Here is a 25707-nt window from a genome sequence, read left to right as displayed (position 1 = left end):
GTATGATGTTTTCCTGATTCTGCTCATTTCACTTTTCATCAGTTCATACATTTCTGTCCCAAGTTCTTCTAAAATTTGCTTGTTCAACATGGCACATTAGTATTCCATTACCTTCATTTGCCCCAGATTATTAATTTATTATCTAATTTTTGGGCATCCCCTCAATTTTCAATGTTTTGGTACCATAAAAAGGGCTGCTATAAATACTTTTGTACATATAGGCCCTTTTCCTTTTTTAATGATTTCTTTGGATTATAAACCTAGTCGATTGCTGGGTCAAAAGGTATGCACAATTGGGTGTCTTTTTAGGCAGAGTTCCAAATTGTTCTCCAGAATGATTGAATCAGTTTACAACTTCAACAGCCCATTAGTATCCCATTTTCCCAAATCCTCTACAACATTTATTATTTTCTTTTTTGTCATATAGGCCTCTCTAGTAGATGGGAGGTAGTATTACAAGAGTTGTTTTAATTTGCATTTCTCTAATCAAAAGTGATATAAAGCACTTCTTCATGAGGCTATAGATAACTTTGATTTCTTTATCTAAAAACTGCCTATTCATATTCTCTAACCATTTACTTATTGGGGAATAGTTTGGCTTCTTAAAATTTAACTCGGTTCTCTATTTTTGAGAAATGAGATCTTTATTAGAGACACTTGTGTTAAAGATTATTTCTGCTTTTCTTCTAGGTTGCTTTGGTTTTAAAATTTAATGTAATCTTTTAAAATAAGCCAAAATAAAAATTTTAAATTTAAATATTTTTAAATTTAAGCTTTTAAAATTAAAAGCTTTTCAATCAAATATCATCAAAGTTATTTATTTCACATTGCATAATCCTTTGAGTTTCTTGTTTGATTATAACATTTTCCCCTTCCCACAGATTTGACAGGTTTGACATTCCTTTGCTTTTCTAATTTGCTTACATCTAAGTAACCCATTTAGAGCTTATCATGGAATATGGGTTTCTACCTAGTTTATGTCCTCTTGTTTTCCAGTTTTCCAGAAGTTTTTGTCAAATCATCTGATCCCAAAAGTTGGAGTTTTTGGGTTTATCAAATACTAGGTTACTTTTTTCATTGTTGGTGTCCACTGATCCACCACTCCGTTTCTTAGCTAGTACCAGATAGTTTTGATGGTTACTACTTTATAATATAGTTTGAGATCTGGTACTGCTAGACCACTTTACTTTGTATTTTTTTTCCTATTAATTTCCTTGATAATGTTCTGTTATTTTAGATGAATTTTGTTACTTTTTTCTAGCTTTATCTGATAGTTTCTTGGTAGTTTAGTACGGCACTGAATTAAATAAATTAGTTTAGACTGAATTGTCATTTTTATTGGCTCAATTTACCCAAGAGCAATTGATATTTTTCCAAATGTTTAGATCTGCCTTTATTTGTGTGAAAAGGATTCATATAGTTCCTAAGACAGACTCCTAAGCATTTTATATTGTTTACAGTTATTTTAAATAGAATTTCTCTTTTTATCTCTTGCTGCTGGGTTTTGTTGACCAAATAAAGAAATATCCTATATCCTGCAACTTTGCTAAAGTTGTTCACATTTCAAATAATTTTTTAGTTAATGCTTTAAGGTTACCTAAGTATACCATTATATCATATGCAAATAGGAATAATTTTGTTTCTCATTGCCTATTCTAATTCCTTAGATTTCTTTTTCTTCTTTTATTGCTAAGTCTAACATTTTTAGTACTATAATGAAGAATGGTGGTGAGAAAGGACATCCTTGCTTCACCTCTGATCTCATTATTGAGTTTAATCATATGATTTCTGTTGATATGGTCATTTGTGTTATTTTCCTACTATTGATCCAACCCTACATGTCTTGTATAAATCCCATCTAGTCATATTTTATAATTTTTGTGATATACTGTTGTTCTTGCCTTGCTAGTATTTTGTTCAAAAAAATTTTTTTTTATTTAATGTACATTAGGGAAATAGATCTATAATTTCTTTCCTTGTTTTAGCTCTTCCTGGTTTATGTGTTAGCACCATATTTATGCCATAAAAGAAATTTGATAGGCCTTCCTTCTTTGCCTATTTTAAAAAATAATTTATATAGTATTGGAGTTGATTGTTCTTTAAATATTTGGTAGAATTCACTTGTGAACCCATCTAATCCTGGGGATTTTTTTTCTTAGGGAATTTATTAATGGCCTGTTCATTTATTTATTTACACTTTCTATTTTCTGATCTGTTAACCTAGGTCACTTATATTTTCACAAATATTCATTGATTTTGCTCAGATTGTCAAGTGTATTGACATATGATTGGGCAAAGTATTTCCTAGTGATTGCTCTGATTTCTTTTTTGTTAATGTTGATTTCACCCTTTTCATTTTTGATACTAAATATTTGATTTTCTTTTTTTCTAAATCAAATTAACCAATGGCTAATCAACATTTCCCCCTAAAACCAGCTCCTAGATTTATTTATTAATTCAATATATATTTAAAATTTCTAATCTTATTAATCTTACTTTTGGTTTTTCAGGATTTTCAATGGTGCTCAATTGAGGATTTTTAATTTGTTCTTTTTCAAGATTTTTTCATTTGTATGCCTAATTCATTCAAATATTCTTTTTCCATTTTGTTGATATAAGAATTTAGAGAAATAAAATTGTCTCTGAATACTTCTTTGCATGCATTTCACAAATTTTGATGTGTTGTCTCATTGTTGTCATTTTCTTTAATGAAATTATTGTAGTTTCTGTGATTTGTTCTTTGACCCACTTATTTATTCTTTAGGATTAGAGTATTTTGTTTCCAATTAATTTCTAGTCTATCATTTCTGCTGCCCTGTATTGAATGTGATTTTTATTGTATTATGATCTGAAAAAATACATTTAATATTTGTCTTTTTTGCATCTGATTTTGAGTGTTTTATGCCCAATTACATGGTCTATTTTTGTATATGTTTCACGTCCTTCTGAAAAAAAAGTATATTCCTTTCTGTCCCCATCCTTCTCCAAAGATCTGTCATATCCACAAATATATTGTGGATGGAGTTGTGAATTGATGCAACCATTTTGGAGAGTAATTTGGAATTGTGCCCAAAGGGCTATCAAGTTGTGCCTTCCCTTCGATCCAGTCATATCTCTATTGGATCTGTATCCAAAAGAGATCATAAAAAAAGAAAAAGGACCCACGTGTGCAAAAATGTTTGTAGCAACTCTTTTTATAGTGGCAAGGAACTGGAAATTGAGTAAGATGCCTATCAGTTGGGGAATGGCTATTATGGAATATAATTGTCCTATACAAAATGATGAGCAGGTTGATTTCAGAAAAGCCTGGAAAGACTTACATGATCCAATGTTGAATAAAGTGAGTAGAACCACGAGAACACTGTATGTAGCAACAAGAAGGTTATGTGATAATCAACTCTGATGGACAGGCCTCTTCAACAATGAGATGATTCAAGCCAATTCTAATAAACTTATGATGAAAAGATCCATTTGCATCTAGAGAGAATAATGGAGACAATGTGGATAAAAAGCATAGTATTTTCACCGTTTTTTTTGGTTATTGTTTGCTTTTTTTCTTTATTTTTTGATCTGATTTTTTTCATGCACCATGACAAATGTTTCAACTTTTCCCCTCCATCCCTCCACTCTTTCCCCTAGATGATAGGTGGTCCCATTCATATTATATATGTTAAATACAATATACGTGTACATATTTGTACAGTTAGCTTGTTGCATAAGAAAGATTGGATTTAGAAAGAAGGTAAAAATAGCCTGAGAAGAAAAAACAAAAAAGCAAGCAAACATTAACAGAAAGAGTGGAAATGTTATGTTGTGGTCCATACTCATTTCCCAGTCTTCTTTCTCTAGGTGTAGCCAGTTCTGTTCATTACAAATCAATTGGGGGATGGAGCCAACTTGGTGGAGAAGGCACACACGACTTTCTAAGCTCCTTTCATACCTCAGGACCAATCTTTGAATTCAGCCTCAAAAATAGTGCTTGACTGGTGAAATTCACAAAGACAAAAGGTACAACGACTTACCAGCCGAAGATAATTTGGAGGACCGCCAGAGCAGGTTTGTCCTGAGGGGCAAGAACAGACCAGTGCAGGAAGGGAGATAGGAAAGACTGGCGTCCTGAGTGAACCAGGGACTGGGGTAGCCTCTGTGGATAGAAGAGTAGTAGAAACGACTCTGCCATAGGCTGACTGCTTTGCCTTGATTGTAAAGCAGGGGACCAGCAGAGAGATAATAGCCAGAGGTACAGGGTACTCTTAAAAACCCCAGAACTGTACCCGCCCCCAAACTGGAAGTGACTCAGCATCGACCAGCGCAACTGTGCAGCTGTACGCTGAAGCACGGCCAGGACAGCTGCAAATCTATATGGCAGGGGGCCACAGCCCAGGGCAGCCTTTCCTCTGCACAGTGTGGGGCTCAGCCTGGGGCAATAGAACTTCCCCAGCATTACTGTGCTTCCCTGCGCAGAGCCACTTCATGTGACTTGAGGGACTATTCGCTGGGCAACTGCTAATACCCACAACCCCACAGCTGGCTTTGGCTTGGGATAGTGACACTTTCACTGCTCAGCCACTTACCTCAGGGCAGTTGTTAATCCACACAGTGGGGTTCTTTGCAGGGTACCCTTGTAGCTGGCCTTGAAGGCCTGAGTCATTTCCATTGGGGAACTATTTCCCAGAGCACTCAAGTACCTGGCCACTCTTTGGAGCCTGTTGGCAGGCTGTCCATACACCTATCCCTGTTCTGCAGAGGAAGCTGGTAACCTCCTGGCTCTGAAGACAAACCCTACAGACCTTAAAAATTGAGTAAAAAAATTAAAAGGAAGATCAATACTTTCTATACAGAAAGAGAGCAGGTTTTCAACCTGGAGAAGGCTAATATCAGACAGTCTTTAAACAATTGTTGGTCCCCTATACAAAGACTCTCCTAGAAGAGACTATTAAAAATCTTAAAAGAGAGCTAGAAGAAAAATGGGGAAAGGAAAGAGAAGCTATGCAAGAAAGTAACAACTTCCTGAAGTGTGAATTGGAAAAGGTAAACAACTCCCAGGAAAGTAGGATTTGTGAATTAAAAAAAATAAATAACTCACTAAAAAAAAATTTAGTGAAATGGAAAAAAAATTCTATAGAGCAAAACAACTCATTTAAAAATTCAATTGGACATATACAAAAATAAGTAAAAAAAAGCTCATGAAGAAAATAACTCATTAAAGATCAAAACTGAATAGAAACAAATAATTCATTGAGATACTAAGAATCAGTCAAGCAAAACCAAAAAAATGAAAAAATGGAAACATTAAATATCTACTTGGAAAAACAACAGACCTGGAAAATAGATCTAGGGGAGATAATCTGAGGATTATTGGACTTCCCAAAAATTATGATTGAAAAAAGGAGCCTAGATACTATTTTACAGGAAATCATCAAAGAGGTAATAGAACCAGAAGGTAAAATAGGCATTGAAAGAATTCATCAAACACCTTTTGAAAAAGACCCTAAAAACAACAACAACAACAACAACAAAAAAAAAAAAAAAAAAAAAAAAACCACGGAATATTGTGGCCAAATTTCAGAACTATCATACTAAGGAAAAAATATTACAAGCAACCAGGAAAAAAAACAATTCAAATACCAAGGTACCACAACAAGGGTCACTCAAGATCTGGCTGCCTCCATATTAAAGGATCGAAGAGCCTGGAATCTGATATTCCAAAAGTCAAAAGAACTTGGAATGCAGCCAAGAATAAACTAGCCAGCTAAGCTGAGAATTTTCTTCCATGGAAGAAGATGGACATTTAATGAAACAGATGAATTCCATTTGTTTCTAAGGAAAAAACCAGATCTAAACAAAAAATTTGATCTCCAACCATAGGACTCAAGAGAAGCAGAAAAAGGTAAAAAGAATTCTTGAGAACTGTATTTCTGTTGTGGCTATACATAAAGACCACACGTATAATTTAATTTTACTGATATAACATAAAAAAAAAAGAAGTAGAAATGGAAAGGGGATAATTTCAGAAAAAGGGAAAAGGGGAGATAAAAAGAAGGAAACTACATCCCACAAAAAGGCAAAGAAAACCTGTCATATCTGAAGGAATTTAGAGAGGGGGAGGAACATTGTGTGAATCTTACTTTCGTCAGAGTTGGCTCAAAGAGAAAATAATAGACATATTTGTTTTACAGAGAATTCTCTCTCATCTCATTAAAAGGTGGGAAAGGAAAAGGGAAAAGGAAAAGAGTAATAAGGGAAGGGTACAAGAAAGGGAAAGGGGTTTAAAGGGAGGAGGGAGGAATACTAAAGAAGGAGGGCTGCATGACACAAGTGGGGGCCATAAGTTTAATACTGGGGAAGGGGTTCAGGAGGGGCAAGGAAAAAAAAGCATAATCTGGGGCTAATATGATGGCAAGAAATACAGAATTAGTAATTTTAACTGTAAATGTGAATGGGATGAACTCTACCATTAAGCGGAGATGGATAGCAGACTGGATCAAAAGTCAAAACCCTATAATATGTTGTTTACAGGAAACACATTTAAAGCAGGGAGATACATACAGAGTAAAGGTAAAAGGCTGGAGCAGAGTGATGTAAATTACTTCACATGAAAAGGAGTAAAAAACCTATTACAATAGAGGGGAAGATGGGAAGGTAGGCAATGAGCATCACTTAAACCTTACTCAGGAGCCAAGATAGTGGAGAGGACACAGTCAAGCACTAATTCCAAGGCTGAATTTCATTAAAATTGATTGAGGGAAAAAAGAGAGTTTAGGAAGATGCGTGTGTCCTCTCTACCATCTTTCCCTCTACTTTTCCATTTAGGTATGTAAACAGTTTCGCTTTATTGAATGTTTTATGTTTTCTTTTCCCTTTTTACCCATTAATGCTTCTCTCAAGTCTTGATGTTAGAGATAAAATTTTTGCCTTCTCCTTAGGAAAGTTTAAAATCCTTCGATTTTATTGAATCACAATTTTTTTTTTTTTTTACCTTTGATGTCTTATGCTTAATTTTGGGGGGTAGATGATCCTTGGTTGTAGTTCTAGCTACTTTGTTTTCTGAAATATCATGTTTCATGACTTCCAGTCTTTTAATGTCAGGTCCTGTCAGGTCCTGCCAGGTCCTGATTATGACTCCCTTTCTGACCACTTGTATTGTTCCTTGATCTGATCTGGAATTTTGTTATTATTTTCCTTGGAATCTTTCATTTGGGACCTGTTTCCTAAAGTGATTTGTGGATTCTTTCAATTCACTAAGGCCACTTTTATCTTCTGATCCCAGGACACTAGGGCAGTTTTCCTTAATAATTTCTTGGAAGATATTGTCCAGATCCTTTTTTTGATTATGGCTTTTACATAGTCCAATTATCTTCATATTATGTCTCCTGAATCTATTTTCCAGATTAGTTGTTTTTCCCATAAGTATTTTAGATTTTCTTCCATTTTTTTCATTCTTTTGAACTTGTTTGACTGATTCTTGATGTCTCATATAGTCATTAGTTTTCACTTGCCCAATTCTAGTTTCCAAAGTATTTATTCTTCAATTAGCTCTTGTATTTTCTTTTTTATTTAGCTAATTATACTTTTTAAGCAGTTTTCCATATGGTTGACCTTTTTTTTTTTTTTAATGATTCTTTTGCAGCACTTTCATTTCCTTATCCAGTCTTTTCTCTACTTCTCTTATAAGACTTTTAACTTCTTTTTTTGAACTCTTCTTTGAGTTCTTTCTGGGTTTGAGATCACTTTATTTTTGAGTTTTGTGCATAGGTGTTTGACATTGTTGTCCTCTTCTTTTGTTTCTAAGGTCTTCCCTGTCACCATAATAACTTTACATGATCAGATTCTTTTGTTGTTGTTTTTTGCTTATCCATCTCTCTCTGTGTCTCTTCTCTTTTCATTTTTTTTCTCTCTCAGTCTCTGTTTCTTCCTGCCTCTGTTTCTGTTTCTTCCTCTTCCTCTTTCCTTCCCTCCCTCCCTCTGTCTCTCCCTCACCTTCCCCCATCTCTCACTGATTTTATCCTTTACAAAGAAGAAATTCTTCTGCTCTTATTTTATTAACTCTCTATTACTCTTTATAGAATTATTCATATCCTCTTTACTCATCCCCCAAGTATACCCTAATTTCACACTTGCAGTCTGGAAAAAACTGAAGCCATTCATTTTGAGTCTCCTTTTTCCATTCATCAAAAGCCCTTCTACTTTTTTTCTTCCCCTCTAGTCCCAGAATGTGTTATTTTATGAAATCCACCTAGCATAAGCTAGAGCCCTATAAGTCTTATTGGATGTTTTTGTTTCCCGACAAATTTTCTTTGTTTTGTGATCTAAAATTGGTAAGTTTTGAACAATGCAATGTTTTGCTCTGATAGTGCTTTGTTTGCTTATCACATTTGGCCCAATTTTACTGCTTTACTCACAATCACAACCAGCGGAGCATTTTTTGGTCCTGATTAATGACAGTTATATGGGATTACTTTACTGACATTTCTAATTGATAAAAAGACCCCATTGTTTTTTTTTGTTTGTTTGTTTTGTTTTTGTTTTTAACTCATCATCCAGGGCTAGTAGTTCTGAGTCCTGCTTGGCAATTTTCCATATGAAGAATCCTATAAAGTCTGTATTGATATTCATTTATTTATCAAGCATTTACTAAGTACCTTCTACTGGAAGAAGTCAGGTGGTGCAATGGATAGAGCACTGATCCTGGAGTCAGTTAGAAAGACCAGAGTTCAAATTTGACTTCAAACACTTACTAGTTGTGTGACCTTGGGCAAGCCTATTAATCTTTGCCTGCATAAAATTGAACAAGAAAATGGCAGACCACTCTAGTGTCTTTATGAAGAAAAATCCCATCAACAATATTAAAATATTTAAGAAGATTTGACATTGAAAGATGAACTCCTCAAATAATCAGGGCCTGAAGTGGTATGGTTCCCAAGGACACAGAAAATCATACATGATTGAACAACAGAAGTACCTACTATATTGATGGTATTGAGGGAAATACAAAGGCAAAAAAGAAAGTCTTTGACTTCAAAGAGATTATCCAAGAATTCTAGGACCCAGAGGTGATATGCTGACTTATACTTTTTGACATAAATATTTATGTTTTTTTTATCCCTCCTTAGTAGTTAGTTTAGCATAATTTTCTTTGGTTCAACTTTGACACCTGAGGAGTATTTAGCCCAATCATAGAAGAAGAGGTATCCCTCTTCTGCCTTAAAAATAATCCTATCTTTTACCCTCTAAGCAATTTGAATTCATTTAAATACCATAGTTTCCCAAATATAATTCGACCTGATCTTTTGCTCTTATTCATTTTCAACCCCAACTTAGTAGTATCTGTAAAAGACTTTTTTTGGATTATACCTGTGATTTAATTGTTATAAGAAACTCCTAGTGAGTAAACCCCATTTACAAATGCAGAAATGCATCTGCTTTGAAATGTTTAGTCTTTTAGCCTTACAAAGATATTTTGGGTATTGAGAAGTTAAGTGATTTGCCTTAAGTCACATAGCCAAGAGTGTCAACAACAGATCTGGACCACAGGTCTTCTTGACTCCCACAAACTAGCTAAGACTGTAACTCCAACATACGAGATATTCATGTAGAAAAACTCTCAACATAAGCTATAATAATTCACATATAATTTGGATTTTTAGTGTAAGGCTGGCTACATTTCTCTATCCTGTTTTTAGAATATGCCTGAGGACTGAGAAGGTTCTTCTAATGATTTTGACTTGAGAACTTATTTCTATTTGTTCCTTCCCTAATAACATGACCAGTAATTATCACCTCAAAACAATTTAACCAATTGATTTATGTTCAACATCATTGATAACCAATTAAAACAAGTAGCTTTTGTAAATGAATACTTACTGAGAGGCATAAATATATCCCTCTGAGTTAGAGTGCATTCCCCCCTTTTATTAGCTGGAAAAGTGGCCTCAAACTTAAAGCAATAGCAGTAAATTTTTCTACCCAAAATTTACAAATGGGAACAGCTTAGAAGACTTGGTTTCAAATCCTAACTCTACTCTCCTTGTAACCTTATACTAGCCATTCAGTATCTCTGAGTCTCAGTTTCCCCCTATGTAAAATCAAGAGGTTGGTCGATCTCTAAGGGCTTTTCCAGTTCGGAATTCTTATAAATTAGTAGGGAAAACAACTTACTGAGCTTGATTTAGAGAGAGGACCCTTAAAAAGGATTCACCACCAGATGGCAGCAGAGAATAGGGAATGGTTTCTGATTTAACTTCTAAAATGCATCTAAAAATGGAATTCCAATCCATTTACTTTTTAAAAAGTTTTATTTTAATAGTACACTGTTGTTCCAATTACATGTAAAGATGGTTTTCAACATTCCTTTTTGTAAGATTTTGAGTTCCAATTTTTTTCTCCCTCCCTTACCTCCTCACTCCCCACACTAATAAGCAATCTGTTATAGCTTGTACATGCACATTCATTTTTAACATATTTACATAAGAGTCATGTTAAGAAAGGAAAACCAAAACAAAAAGGAAAAACCATGAGGAAAAAAAAACAAAAGAAAAAAAGATGAAAATAATATAATTTGATTTTTTTTTTCTCCTTGGATGCAGGTGGCATTTCCTATACAAAGTTTATTGAGATCCATTTACTTTAAAGCAATGAAATCCCCCCTCCCAAGATTTGTACTTATTGAACAGTATGATTCATGCTAGCTTCTTAAAGTGTGATTTGGGCATTCCCTACATCCTTATCATGAAACCAGCATGTGCAATATATGCCATGGATTAGGTGAAGTGAATTTTGAACAGCTAGCCATAAACAACACATTCTTTATTATAAAGCCATGATTTAGAAAGTAATATCTTTTTTTCCAGAGGGCAAAACGAGGACCAACGGCGAAGGAAGCAAAGAGGCAAATTTAGCTCTGCTGTCAGGAATAAATTCCTGATAAATAGAATTGCTTAAAATATAATGGGCTGCCTGGGAAGGTAGTGGCTCTCATTGAAGAGCTCTCATTGGAGATCTTTAAGCAGAGATTAGATTGCCTCTTGTTAAGGATGTCATAGTGAGAATTCCTTTAGAATGAAAATTCTTAACCATTTTTGGGTGTTGTGGAATCCTTTGATAGTCTAATAAAGTCTCTAGCAACTCTCACCTCCTGGCAATCCCACTCCTGTAGACTTTTGGATTTGTGAGTCCTTTCTTGGATCTTCCACTTAGGAACTTCCCATGCTAGCTGTATTAATTTCTCTTCCAGTTCAGACCCTGACTCTGAACTACTCCTTCACCTTGGGTAGTGAAAGGGTGCTTTTTAGCTTCTCATATTACAATGTATGTTTCTTGTTTTTGTATTTGTATTCCTAGCACTTAGTATAATACTTGACACATATTGAGTGCTTAATAAATGTTTTCTATAATTTAATCTATGTACTCCTCAGAATAATATTTTTAATTAATTTTTTATTTTCAAAATATATACATGGATATTTTTGACATTCACCCCTACAAAACCTTGTGTTCTAATTTTTTCTCTCCCTTTCCCCATCCCCTCCCTCAGTTGGCAAGTGAGCCAACATATGTTAAAAATGTGTAATTCCTCTATACATATTTCCCAAAATATTATGTACATAAGGAAAAATTAGATCAAAAAGAAAAAACGAGAAAGAAAAAATGAAAGCAAAGAACAACAAAAAGAATAAAAATACTATGTTGTGGTCCACATTTAGTTCCCCACTGCACTCTCTCTGGGTGCAGATAGCTTTCTTCATCACAAAACCATTGGAAGTGGTCTGAATCACTTCATTGTTGATGAAAACCATGTCCATCAGAATTGATTACTGTATAATCTTGCCATTGCCATGAATAATGATCTCCTGGCAGAATAATATTTTTAAAACATGATAAAATTTGTTGGATTACAATGGAAACCAATTTATTGAAATGCAAATATCAAAATGTTTTTTAAATACTTCTCAGGCCTTCTGAAATCTATCCTTGGATCATTTTATGGTATGTGGACTCCAGGTTAATAACCTAATTCTCTCACCTCCTCACCTTAAAAAAATTCTTTTATAACGCCCTTTATACCACCTTTGTCCAGTTCAGATCTATTTATACATTTTCAGTATCATCATTGCCCTTTCTGATGTTTTCAACTTCATTTCTTCAGAGAGAGCAGTATCTTATGCTTTGCAGTATATACATCATCACTATAAGAATATTGATATCAAAAAATTGACATCTATTTTAGGTAGTACTATGACATTATTAAAAACATTGGTAACTGATTAGGTAATATTAATTATAAGATTTAGCTGGAGAGTCAGCGGGAAGGCTGTGGTAGTATGTAGAAGGAATAACCATAATTCCTTGCTTTTGGTAAATTTAAGTAAGATTCATCTCTATTTAACTCTTGTGTTGGAGGCTTCTTTCTCACATGAAGGATCCAGAAAATTTCTAGGAACTAATTTCTTTCTGACTTATTTGGTCCCACTGATGAACCTGATTAGTTTGGCATATAACCCTCCCTTAAATGTTGGTCATCATCTCCCCTTAAAAGTAACAAGGCACACTATGTATTATATTATAACAGCACAGAGACAAATCAGACCCTAGACCATGGAGAGTTAAGAAAATTCCTTTCCCCCTTCTGTGATTCTCTGTGTTTCTCCACTGTAGTGAAAACCTTTATTTTCTTTTTTTCCCCCAAGTTTTTTTTTATTAAAGCTTTTTATTTTCAAAACATATGCATAGATCATTTTCAACATTTACCCTTCCAAAATTTTGTGCTCTAAATTTTTTCCTTCCATCCACTTCCTCCCCTAGAATCAAGTAATCCAATTTATGTTAAACATGTGCAATTCTTCTATCCCTATTTTCACAATTATCATGCTGCACAAGAAAAATCAGATCAAAAAGGAAAAAAAAGAGAAATAATACAAAATACAAACAAACAAACAACAAAAAGAGTGAAAATACTATGTGATCCACATCAGTTCCCACAGTCCTTTCTCTGGGTATAGAGGGCTCTCTTCATTACAAAATCATTGGAACGGATCTGAATCACTTCATTGTTAAAAAGAGCCACATTCATCAGAATTGATCATTGTATAATCTTGTTGCCGCGTACAACAATCTCCTGGTTCTGCTCATTTCACTTAGCATCAGTTCATGTAAGTCTCTCCAGACCTCTGAAATCAACTTGCTGATCGCTACAGAATAATAATATTCCATAACATTCATATGCTATAATTTATTCAGCCATTCTCCAGTTGATGGGTGTCCACTCAGTCTCCAGTTTCTTGCCACTACAAAAGGGCTGCCATAAACATTTTTGCACATGTGGGTCCCTTTCTCTCCCTTATGAACTCTTTGGGATATAGACTCAGTAGAAACACTGCTGGATCAAAGAGTATGCACAGTTTGGTAGTTCCAAATTGCTCTCTAGAATAAACCTATATTTTCTCTGTGATTCACAGTATTATTCTGTGCAGGGTTCCATGAAGGATTGTCCTCTTTTACCAAGGTAAAGGAAAAGTTGGCTCCTTTATCATGGGCCCAATGAGCATCATCTCTCATTAGTTTTGCTTCATCTTTCATTAGTTTTTTACTGTCTGTTCAACTTCTAGTTGCTTTTTCTGTAGATTCTCTTCAGCAATTGCTCCTGTTCCCCAGGATATGGTACCAGTTCTTAAGATGTGGGACTCACAAGTCTCAGCTGACAGGCTACAGTTTTTTCTCTTGTATTCTAGGGTCCTAGTGGTTATTTGATATTGACTTCTTCTGTTCTTTGTACTGGGCTCTGTAGTCCTACCCTACAAACAAGGGGGCTCTTAAGACCTTGTGGGAACCTCCTTCTACTCATTTTGCCCAAAGAACTTTCCATTATTCACTTTGCCCTCAGACGAGATAGGGTGAATCAATTCCATGTGCTCCCTCTTTCATTTGCTTCCTGGTGGGTTGTCTTCTGTTCATTCAGCATCTCCCACTGAGCCTTGGGTCTAATGATTTCCTATACTTTGCTTCATTTGTCCATTTCCAGTTTCCCCTTGGAAGTAGGAAATGAGAACAGCTTCTTTGTGCATCTGTAGCCTTTTAAACTATTATTGTACTATTCCTCTTCCCCATATTTCCTTTTAATGCTTTCAAAATAGAAAGGTGGTTTTGCATAGAAAGGTGGTACACTGGAAAAAGCAATAGACTTATCAACAAAAATTAATTAAGCGCTTACTGTGTTCTAAGCATTATACTAAGTACTGGGAATAGAAAGAAAATAAAATAAATAAGAATAGTTTAGTCCTCAAGAAACTTACATTCTAATGGAAGATATAACAATAAGGCACATCATAATATGTAAATTGCAAGGGGCAGATCAGATCCTAGCTTTGATATTTGATAGATATATGACCATAGGGAAGTATCACAGGAAACCTCTTTGTGCCTCATTTTCTTCATCTATAAAATGGTCATAATAAGACTTTCATTTTATATACCTTACAGGGTTTTTGTGAAAATAGCCATTTGTTCTATAAAATGTCTATTTTAAAGTGTTCCTTTGTTTTTGAAGTACACTATTTGTGGTTCAGTTGTTTTCATTTGAGTCTAACTTTTCATGATCCCATTTGGGATTTTCTTGGCAAAGAAATGGAATGATTTTTCATTTCCCTCTCCAGCTCATTTTATGGATGAGAAACTGAGGCAAACAAGGCGAAGTGGCTTGCCCAAGGTCACACTGGTAATAAGTGTCTGTTTTAAACTCAGGAAGATTAATCCTCTTGACTCAAGGCCCAGCACTCAAGGCCTAAAGTACTCTATAAATAAAAGTTATAATTTTTTGTAAATAAGAAAAATGGAAAAAGAAAGAAGGGGCAAGGAGAAAACCTTTGAAGAAGTCCAGAGTATAAGAGAATCCAGGAACTTTAGGTAAAGTGTTGGTAGGAAGAGAAAATCAATAGATGCTTTTAGAAATTATAATTATAATGGCAATAAGGTATAGGGAGGGAAAGATAATGTGATGGTGACTTCCTCCTCTTAGGATAAAGAGATGTGTTTCTAAGATGGTAGAAAACAGGATGAAACAGAAGGATGGAGTAGATCTGTAAGTTAGATCTAGGAGAGAAATCTCATCACAGACTTTGTTGAGCCACCAAATGAGTTATTAAGGAAGCCGTGAAATTCCTTTCTTGGAAGTGCTTGCCAGGAGACAGGTGGATAGATGAAGCATAAATTCTTGGAAATTGCTGTTCTATCTGTAATTCTAAGTGATCTAACCTGAAGCAATTTTAAAGCTTGAGATACAAAGCAATTCCAAGGCTATTGCCAGAGTCTTAAGAATAATGACTCTATATGAAAGAGAAGTTTTCAAGGGAGTTTTCAGCAGCTCTTCTCTGAAGCCAGATTTATCATTTTCCAAGCAAAGGATCAGAAACTGCAGAATCCACAGCACATAATAGGCCAGTGGCTCTGGGCACAGAGTTTTAAGTCCAGAGGAATTTCTGGAATTCATGTGGATTTCTGGTTGGCTTTTCGTTTGCATTTATGGGACAAGTCCATTTTTATTGTTGATGAATGTTTTTGTGAATACATTTGGCTCTGTTTGTCTTCCAGACTAGAAATAGAAGGAGGCTTTCTTACCCTTAACTCAGCCCAGACTCTTGATGTAATGACTTCACTCCCCTGAGACTCTATCACCAGAAAAAAAAAAAGTCTGGCTTTTGAATAGAGTCAAACTGCCAGCTCCAGAAGAAAAAGGACCTGGGTTTGAATCCTATTTCTTTTCTTTTAAAATAGCTTTTTATTTTTCCAAAAGATAGTTTTCAACACTCACATTTTAAAAATCTTGTGTTCCAAATTTTTCTCTTTCCTTTCCCTCCTCCCCCTCCCCTAGACAATAAGTAATCCAATATAGGTTAAACATGTTCATGAATCCCATTTCTGCCACTTATTCCCTAACTTGGATAAGTCACTTCTTGAGCCTCATTTTCCTTATCTGTAAAACTGAGGCTGTGCTGGATCTCTACAATCCCTTCAAACACTAAATCTATGATTCTCTCTGCTGGAAGAGTACCTGGGAAGCAGAGGTGCCCCCAGAAATATACTTACTGCCATAGAATGAGCAACTAATAGATGGCTTCTCCATAAAGCCGCTTCAGATCTCTTAATCCTGTGGATCAGTCAGACCTTGACATAAGATTTTAAGTCTTTTCCCAAGAAAGGTTTGGGTTTTCTTCATTTAAAGGGAACTCAATCTGTAGTGTTAATTATTAGTAGTAATAATAGCTTATATTTGTATACTGCTTTATAAAGTATTTTCACGCTCATCACTTGGTCCTCATGACAACCCCATGAAGGCAGATGAGAAAACTAAGCCTAAAGAATTAGGTCAAATTCATGCAGATAAGAGGTGGAAAAGAAAGTTCTCAGATCTTGTTCTGTTCATTCCCTATTCCAATGCTCTTTCTCTTGAGTCATATGCCCGTCCAGTGACTAATTCACTAACTGTAGAGTCAGAGTTGAGGAGATTAAATAAAACAGGAGCTATATAGAGAACTGAGGTGGTATAAAAGTCTACTTAGACAATTCAGTTACTCTCACCCCTTTCAAATATTTCTCTTTATTCTCTTCTTTTTTCACCTTCCCTTTGCCCCTTGTTTCTCTTACCTTCTTTTCATTTCATCTTAACTCATCCACACTTCCATACTCCTCTTACAGACCTTTCCTTCAATTGTCAGGATAATTCAAGAAAACATTTCTTCTCCTCTTTCCCCCTTAAATAATCCACGCCAATGTGGGTATGTGTGCCTGGAAGGGACTACTGGAGAGAGCAACAGTACATTTAAAAGGTAGTGCCACCTTAGTGGCCAATTGGAATGGATTTTAGAAGACATATTTTTTTTCTTCCATTTCCTTTTGCTGAAATATATAAACTCTCTTTGGACTTGAATCTCTTGTCCATGTGGAGAAGAGGCAGTACAAACCTGCTAATACTTTTCCAGAACTCACAAACTCATGATTGGATAGTCTCCTTTGGCTGTATTTGGTGTTTTTAGCATATTATTAAAGGAGAGAACAGGGCTGATGCTCCAAGCCCAGAATGCAGGGTTCAGGCCAGACTGCTAGCAAAGGAAGAGAATACTTTGTTCCCTGGTTTGACCATTTTTCCACTAGTAATCTCCAGCATTGGCTTATCCAACCTGGGATAACTTGGAGAGGCTTTTGTGGCTAAACTGGGTCACCCAGCACCTGCCAGGTGAAGAGTGATGCTTATGAGTGAAGAATTGGGCCTACTGAGCTCCTGGAACAAAGGTGCCTTTTTCCTGAGGAATGAGGAAGACTTTGTTCTGTTCTGTAGTCTTGCCCATTACTTTTAAAGTTCTGGCATTAGCCAGCTTTGGGAAGACAGATTCTAAGGGTTTGGATATGGATTTACCCAGCTGCATCTTCATTCCAGGTCCCATCTGCTCCCAATGTAGAGGAAATAATACAGACTCTATTGTCAGAGAGGATCTGGGTTCAAATTCTACCCTTATGCTACAAAGCCTTGAATGTCAGTCACTCTATGGGCCCTTATGTAGGTTCCTTTGTTACTCTCGGTTCTTCTCTTTCTTGTGAAATAGCTTTCCTTTCCTCCAGGGCATGTAGTATAAATAAACTGGGTGAGGAGAATGCTGAGAAGGTCCAGTCCTTTCTGAGGATATTAAACCTCTATCACTACCCATCTCTTCCAAAAATATCATTTTAATCTGGTTCACCCCCATGCCTGACCACTCCTCTTCCCACAAGCTTCACCATGTCTTATGGAATCCTTAATCTATTTGGAGGCAAATTCCCCTTTATCCTTAGTCCTTCTTCTGTCTCTTCAACTTTCTGTTAATGACACCAAGGGCTCTGATTCTATTTCCCAAGGAGCTTTGGTTTTCCAAATTCATGTCAACTCACTGGAAAGGTTAGTGTATTCTAGGTCCCCACAGCCGTTTTCCTGGTGTCTCAGTGTTCTTGCTCTGTAGCATCTTCACTTTTTCACTACATCCATTTTCAAACATATAGAAGTCTCTCTTCCTCTGCAAAAGCCTTTGATTTACTCCTAACAAGTACAACAAGAGGTAGAAGGCTAAGACGTAGCAGCTCAGGTCCACCTGGTGTGGGAGCCCTTGGGAAAAGCCAGTTGAGATATCCATGGGAGACCAAGTACTTAACATATTCAGCTTTCTGACAGCGTTTTCAACATTTTTTTCACCTACCCAGACTAGGGAACTGGAGTCATTCTTGATTCTTCTTTGCCTTTCCATTATTCTCACCTATCTCGATTAAGTCTTACTGATTTTCCCTTTGTAATACCTCCCCTATCTCCTTTTATTTTTTATTTTTTGCCACTATCCTAACACACACACACACACACACACACACACACACACGTACACATACACCCTTTCTTTTTTATTACATTCCTAGCTACCTATCTAACTGGTTTCTCCACCTCTAGTCTCCTATCATCAATCTACCCTTCATATCACTACAGGATAAATGTTAAAATTATACTTTCATTGGGAAACCTGTTTTTAATTTTTTAATTAAGGCTTATTATTTTTACCATCCATAAAAGGTTGAGTGCTTTCTCTGCTTCTTACCTCCTCTATACTTTCACTATACTCCCTTACCCAAGCCCCTTGAGAAAGACAAACAAAACCCATATCACAAACATACACATTCTGTGTACTCCATGCTTTAGTCTTTGTGTATTGGCCATATTTTTTTTTAAAACGTCTCAGTCTACATTGAGTCCATTAACTTTAATGGGGGATAGTGGCAGTCTTTATTATAATAATCTGGAATAAAAATTCCTGTTCTTTTGTTCAAAGTTGAAACTTCTTTTTTAAAAAAAAGAAATTCACTTTTTTTTACTCATGATGAAAAATGCTATTCACATCCAGAGAAAGAACTGAAAGAGTCTAAATGAAGATCAAAGCACACAATTCTCACATTTTTTTGTTCTTTTATGTGTTTTTTTCTGTTGTACTGTTTCCTTCACAATAGGACTAATGTGGAAATGTGTTAACATGATTGCACATGTATAACCTATATCAGATTGCTTGTAATCTTGGAGAAAAGGGAGGCCAGAGGGAGAATAAAATTTGGAACATAAAGTCTTACAAAAATTAATGTTGAAAACTGAAAATAAAATACTATTACAATTTTTAAAAAATAATTTTACCTGGATTTGAGGGCAAATTAAAAAAAAACTTTCTTAAAGGAAGAATTTTTTATGTAAACTATATTCTATTTTTTTCCAATTAAATATAAAGACAGTTTCAACATGAGATTTTGAATTCTAGATTTTTCTCCCTCATAACCGTATTTCTCTCCCTCCCCAGAACAGCACACAGTTTGATATAGATTAAATATTGAAGGCATAATAGAGCTGCAGCTGGACAAGAAGCTTGGCCAGAGCTGACTAGAAGGAGAAATCTATTTGGGGATCTTGAAGGGCTTTTAAAGACCTCAAGATTTTTTTTTCTGGTTCAAAATACCCATCTTTCCAATACTACCAACTCTTTAAAGATTATTTCTGGCTGTGAATCATTTCCAAAATTCAGGTGACCCAAAGAACATTAGAGAGATGTGCATTGAGTATAAGTAGATTGTAGCACATTAACAACAATGATTTATGTGGATGGGGTGCTGTAAAAGGTACCAAGGAAAGGGAAATGGGCCAGTCATGAAGCAAGAGTGAGAAATAACAGGCAAGATAACTTGAGTTGCTTTACTAGTATCCACAAAATGTTAAAAGACCTAGGGTGAGGATCTCTTTTAAAAAGAAGGCCCCATTACCTGGGTCTGTGAACCTTTTTAAAGATTTTACTCTATTTTTGTTTTGGCAAGGCAATTTGGGGTTAGGTGACTTCTCTAGGGTCATATAGCTAGAAAATCTTAAGTGACTAAGGCCAAATTTGAATTCAGGTCCTCCTAACTTTAGGACTGGTACTCTACCCATTATACCATCTACCTGCACCAAACTTTTTTATATCATTTTTCTAATTGTATTTTAATACAGTTTGGCTTCCTTTGTAATCCTATTTATTTTGTTATGCATTTTAAAATATTGAGATTTTAAAATATAGGCTTTACCATGTTTTTAAAGGGATCCACAAATCCCTTAGAGACAGGTTTCCAGCATGTTAGATAGATCTTCTATTGAGGATTCATGGGAAGACATAGACAAGAATTACACAGGATAAGAAGGCATGGATAAGTTGTGATGTGTACTGATAGAAGGAATACCCATATCCCTTCTCTTGTGAATCTATCAAAATATAACTTCCTGGAACTAAGCAGGAACATTCATCTCATTTCCATTTAGAATCCTTTTTTTGAAGAAGGGAAGAAGTTTGAAACCCTTGTGGGGTACTAATTGGGGGATTCTGGGTGAGTCACAGTCTCAGTTTTCTGGGTCTCAGTTTCCTGATCTGTAAAATGAGGGAATTGGACTTCTTGACATCTAAGATTCTTCTAACTTTAAATCTATGATCCTCTGATAATTGTATTTTCTCTTATTTGTATCTACTTACAAAATATGGAAACATCCTTGCTGGATCTGGCTCTATTATGTTTTAATTATTAAAAGCTCTAAAGAATGATAGGTCTAATGTATGTGTTTGGCAGATTAAAATGTAATAGGGAAATATTTAACAAAATCAATAAAAATTCTGTAGAATATATATAATATCACATTTTAAAACCAGGCCAATAAGTGGTCCTCAGGTCTCTTTATGTAAGGATTAGTCGTCTTGTTCCTATTTGAGTTTGACATCACTGCTGTTCATTGTAGAATAATAATGACTAATTGGTGTTAGAGAACAGATGAGGAAATGTATCATATTCTTTTCTTGGAAAGATGGGACAGGTGAGAAAGCCTATGAATGTAGAATGTTGCACTCATTGTGATATCTTTTTGGGTTAGTTTTGCTAAGCTCTTTATCTTTATCTTTATCTTTGTAATATTCACTAGGTGGGTGGGGTTATCTGGTAATGAATATAATATTAAAATAAAAGGAATCAATAAAACATTAATTTATAAAATCCTTGATTTGAAAGGATTCTACTGTAATGAAAAATGAAAGGAGACACAATCATGATATGAATTTGAATATTTATTATGTGACAATTATTCCAAACTATAACAGGGTAATTCTCTTATAACCTACCATTTTTAGAAAAATGAAGTCTTTAAATAGATTCATGTATTGTGGTCTAGGGGACACTTTCAAATGTGTATTCATTTGTCTGGAAGTGAGTGACACAAAATTTAATACAATTCTTCATTTCTTTGAAAATGACTTCTAGTAGTGCCTTTATAATAAATAAATAGAAAATATATCTTTCTCCTTGTGAAGTCTATAAGAAATGTATACATACAAAAATTATACATCTACTTCCGAAAAAGGACCAGCTATTTCGGGCAACATGAAAGAGACAAGAGTTTTAGAAGAGATTTTTTTTTTTTTTTTTTTGGTGGGGAAACAAAGCAAAAATCTAATATGTTGTAAGTCTAATACTTTACTAATGGAGATGAAAGGAAGAGGCCCTTTCTGGAAAAAATAGGAATAAAATATGAGTACTGAAGAGAAGATGCCCAGATATCTGGTCTTTATGAGTCATTTGTGCTAATTTAGACAAACAAACAAATGCAAAGATCATCCACTAGTTAGATACCTAGGTGCTACATACATGCAACTCTCTGTATTCCCAAATACTTATTCTTTAAAAGACTGACATATGATTTATGAAAGTATTTATAATTCTTGGCCACCTTATAGGGATCACATCCCAAGTGATTCACAGTAGGAGAACTTCTTCTTCTTTTTTTTTTTTTTTTTTTAATCTGGGAAACAAAGGAAATGAAACTGTGGAGAATCAATAAAAGTTCAATGCCTTTAAATGAGGTTTGCCTACTCATCCTCTCCTCCCTCCAAAAAAAATTAATTGGTTTCAAAGACACATAAGATTTTACCCTGAGAACTTGGTAATTTGTTAAGAAAGAAGTAGCTATGCATATGATTGCTTCTTGCCGGGGTAGAATGGACTAACGAGTTGAAGCAATGACTGGTTGTGTGATCCCCAATAGTTGACATATTTTTGGGGAGGTAACTCATTATTGTCTAAGAGGTACAATTTATATAAGGGTATCATTAGCTCTTTTTGAAAGGAACAAAAGGTAGTTTGGAGGGGGAGACAAAAGCCCAAATCATATCAAGATTTACAGAAACAAGAACATTGAGAGGACTTGTGCCTACAAATACATAATTTAGTGATGAGGATAGTTTCAATCACAGCCGAGTCTTTCCTTCAAGGGACTCATTCCAAGGTTCTTTATAAGAAAATATTAAGATAAAAAGTGGTAGGAAGCCCCCAGGGGGAGAACATGGGAACGTTTAAGACATGGTGCACCAGTCCTTTGAAATCCCAGGGATGGCCAAATGGCTTGTAAATATTTTTGGTCCCAGAGAAATGCCCTAAAGCAGAGGTGTCAAAATCATGGCCTCCGTGTAGAGTATGGCCCAAACCAGATTAAAATATAATTGGAAAATGTTTAACAAAATGCATAAAAATCAACACAAAATAGATAATGTTAATTTGTGGTTTTATAAGTCAATATGAAGCTTGCTGACAGGGATCTTTCTATATTGTCTAACACCACTGCCCTAACTAATCTTTCCCACTAACCCTACATATCCAGAGCCTCTGGAAGCACCAGATGAATCCCAGAACAGACTATGGCATCTGAAGCAGAGCAGGTAAAGATGAAGAGTAAAAGAAACCAAGAACAGTTACTTGGTATCCGGTTTGGTGCTTGATCATTGGCCTGGGCTGGGCAGTGTTTTTACTTTAAAAAGGCATTTAAAATCATTTCATGATTGTTAGAAGCCATTTAAGAGTTTCATGGGAGCACTCAGGAGTCAAGTTTGAGGCAACACGGTGCAGTGGAGAGGAAAGATCTGAGTTCTAAGGTCAGCTCGCCACTGACAGCTTGGATAAATGGCTTCCACTCTCTGCCACCCTCCCCCCACTTTTTAGCTGTTTGTAAAATGAGGGAATTGGATTAAATGATCTTTCATAGTCCTCTCTAGCTACAAAATTTGATGCTTCCTATTATACAAAAGTATTCAGTAGTTTCACAGGGTGCTTCCCCGTTGGACATCCCAGGTCACAAGAAAGCACCGTCTCATGGGGTCAGTAGTGGTGGAGAACTTGAGATTCCTGACCTTCACTGCTCTGGTCAGTCACTTACTTTGGGCAGACCCAGGGTTATTCTTTACTTCTGATACTCAGCATATACCAAGTGACCTTCCCTGGGGCATGACTAATAGTGAGTAAGTATAAGGATAAAAATTTATCCTCCAAAAAATTATCTTCTGCAGACATGGGATGAAAACCCCAATTTTAGAGTACCAACATGGGCTGATGTGGATGAGACAGGTATTTGAGGGACTTTCGTAGTGGCCATCAGTGCTCTTCTACCCGTCAACTGTTGATATCAGAAAATAGACATCACATCCTCATTTCATGCAACTCTAAAACTTTGCTGAGAAAGAAAAATGGCCTTATATCAGGGCTGTTTTTCACATATCCAGCAGCGTTGGTTACTTTTTTAAAGAATATGAATGATCAGTGGGGTAGCTTGCTTTTGAGCCTTGAAAATTATTACAAAACTCCTCTTGCAATTTCCCATTTGGAGTGGGGTTCCCTGCACTGGGTGAACACTAAGTTGACCCTTGAGATCAAGGTGCTCCAGAACCTCCTATGCCACCAAAAAGCCCCAAACCCTCATGAGGCACAGACAGGAAGGGAGGGAGAGCACACTACAAAAATGGACAACTGCAGTTGTCCCTCTGGGGAGAAAGCATATCCAGCATCAGTCAGCATCTTCCAAGGAGCAGCAATTGCCAACCACCTCGCTGGATGGATAGCACCAAGTTTCTGTTCCCAGTGGCCCTCTTGGTCCATTGGTGATAAGACGGGGCTATCACACACAGCTCCTGAATGGCACATTTCCAGAGGGCTGGAGAACCAGCTGGTCTCAGCTCAGGAGGGTCAGTAGTAACAAAGTCCACTCAGGTAGTGATAACAGCAGGATCACAAACACGGGCAGGAGGGGCTCACAGCCTCTTCTTCTTCACCACAGGGATGGGCACCAGCTCAAAGACTTTAGCTTTGTCTTCAGCAGTGTTCATAGTTACCCACGTGGGCCTGAAGCTGCCTTTGAAACCCACAAAAGCCATTTTTTCTGAGAAAAAAAAAAGTCCATGAGTCAAGGTAATATTGCCTTAGAATCACAGTCACTTTTCTAGGCACACAAATACTCTGGGGCTCAAACCCATCTATTTCCAATATAAACCTGCAACCATCTACTTGGTCTTAATCCTGGGCCCAAGTCTTTCAGTATTTTGCCAACCTCTTCCTTTCTACTCTGTCTGTATGTCTTCAGGCTCTGCCTTAGAGCAGTTGCTCAGTTAGTCACACCTAGTTTCTCTATATGGAAAAAATACATATATCCATATATATCCACATATGTGTATATATACACACATTTACATATATAGATATATATTACTCTGTGTCATAAGATTCTTTTGTGCTTATTAGAGTTAGTGTCTTTCCTTAGAAAGCACAACACAAATTCCACCACAACCTAGTAGTACATCTATGAGCATTTTGCAGATGAACAAATTCAGTTTTAAAGAAGTGACAATTGTATTATCATACAACAAATCTAACATATAGATGGAGATATGGCTCCTGACCCTCTGTGATTGGAAGAATGGTATAGTAGAAAAAAAAATTGACTTGAATTTGAACCCTAGTTCAAAACTTTTATCAGCTTGGCAATCTGGGGCTCTTAATCACTTTGGTTATATAAGCCTCAGTTCCTTATCTATAAAATAGGTAACAATACTTAGTTTATCCTTGCATACTTTTATGGGAATCAAATGAAAGCTCTTTGTAAACTACAAAGTATCATATTATCGATAATCTATGACCCCTTACAATTCTAAAATTCATTGATTTATGTTCTTTTAAGGTTTTCACAGGGATTTTTCAAGCCCCTGTTCAATGAAAATGGTTCAAGAACCATTTTCTTCTTGGGCATTTAACACCTTTCCTTAATCTTTTTGTTTTTAAAGTTTTTCATTGATAACAAGAGTTGTGTTTTTTTCGATATATTGTTGTCTAAGATTAAAAGTCTCTGAAGGGCAAGGATAGCGTCTTTGAGTATTTTTTACAATTTCCCCAATGACTAGATAACAATAATTTAAATTGTTGTAGTACCACATATTTTTATACTTTCCTAATGACAATCAAATTATACAGATAATATAAAGATTATCACTTCCATTTTACAGATGAGAAAATCAAGGCCAAGAAAAATCTAGTTATTTATCTACTGTTGCATGGGTGGGATTCAAACCCAGGGCTCTTTCTATTGTATTACCCTAATCTTGACTATTCTCTTTTATACTCTGTATTTGCCTGATTGACATTTGATGACTATAAATATAATGTTTACTATCTCTGGCATAAAGCACCATTTTACCAGTTTTACCATTTAGATCAACTGAGCAGCGTGGAAAAATTATTGGACTACTCACTGGCCAACCCAGATGACAAGAAATGGAGGCAGAGTAGGTGGAATCCACTGGGTAAGTAACTCTATTTTATCAGAGCTTTGTTTGACAA

General features: G+C 35.7%; 1 protein-coding gene across 5 annotated transcripts in view; it reads right to left on the bottom strand.

The window, feature by feature from the left end:
• Window positions 1-21101: 21101 nt before the first annotated feature.
• The window catches only part of CEMIP (cell migration inducing hyaluronidase 1), a 230515-nt gene continuing 225909 nt past the window's right edge, over window positions 21102-25707 (bottom strand). For all 5 annotated transcript variants that reach the window (XM_074295247.1, XM_074295246.1, XM_074295249.1 and 2 more), the window contains one exon: window positions 21102-24256. In XM_074295247.1, coding sequence (XP_074151348.1) covers window positions 24129-24256 — 128 coding nt within the window. In that variant the 3' untranslated portion in view covers window positions 21102-24128. The remainder of the gene's footprint in view (window positions 24257-25707) is intronic.

This window comes from Sminthopsis crassicaudata, chromosome 2 (assembly GCF_048593235.1).
Source record: "Sminthopsis crassicaudata isolate SCR6 chromosome 2, ASM4859323v1, whole genome shotgun sequence".
In the NCBI taxonomy this organism is placed as follows: Eukaryota; Metazoa; Chordata; class Mammalia; order Dasyuromorphia; family Dasyuridae; genus Sminthopsis; species Sminthopsis crassicaudata.
This window is presented reverse-complemented; position numbering and strand designations above follow the sequence as displayed.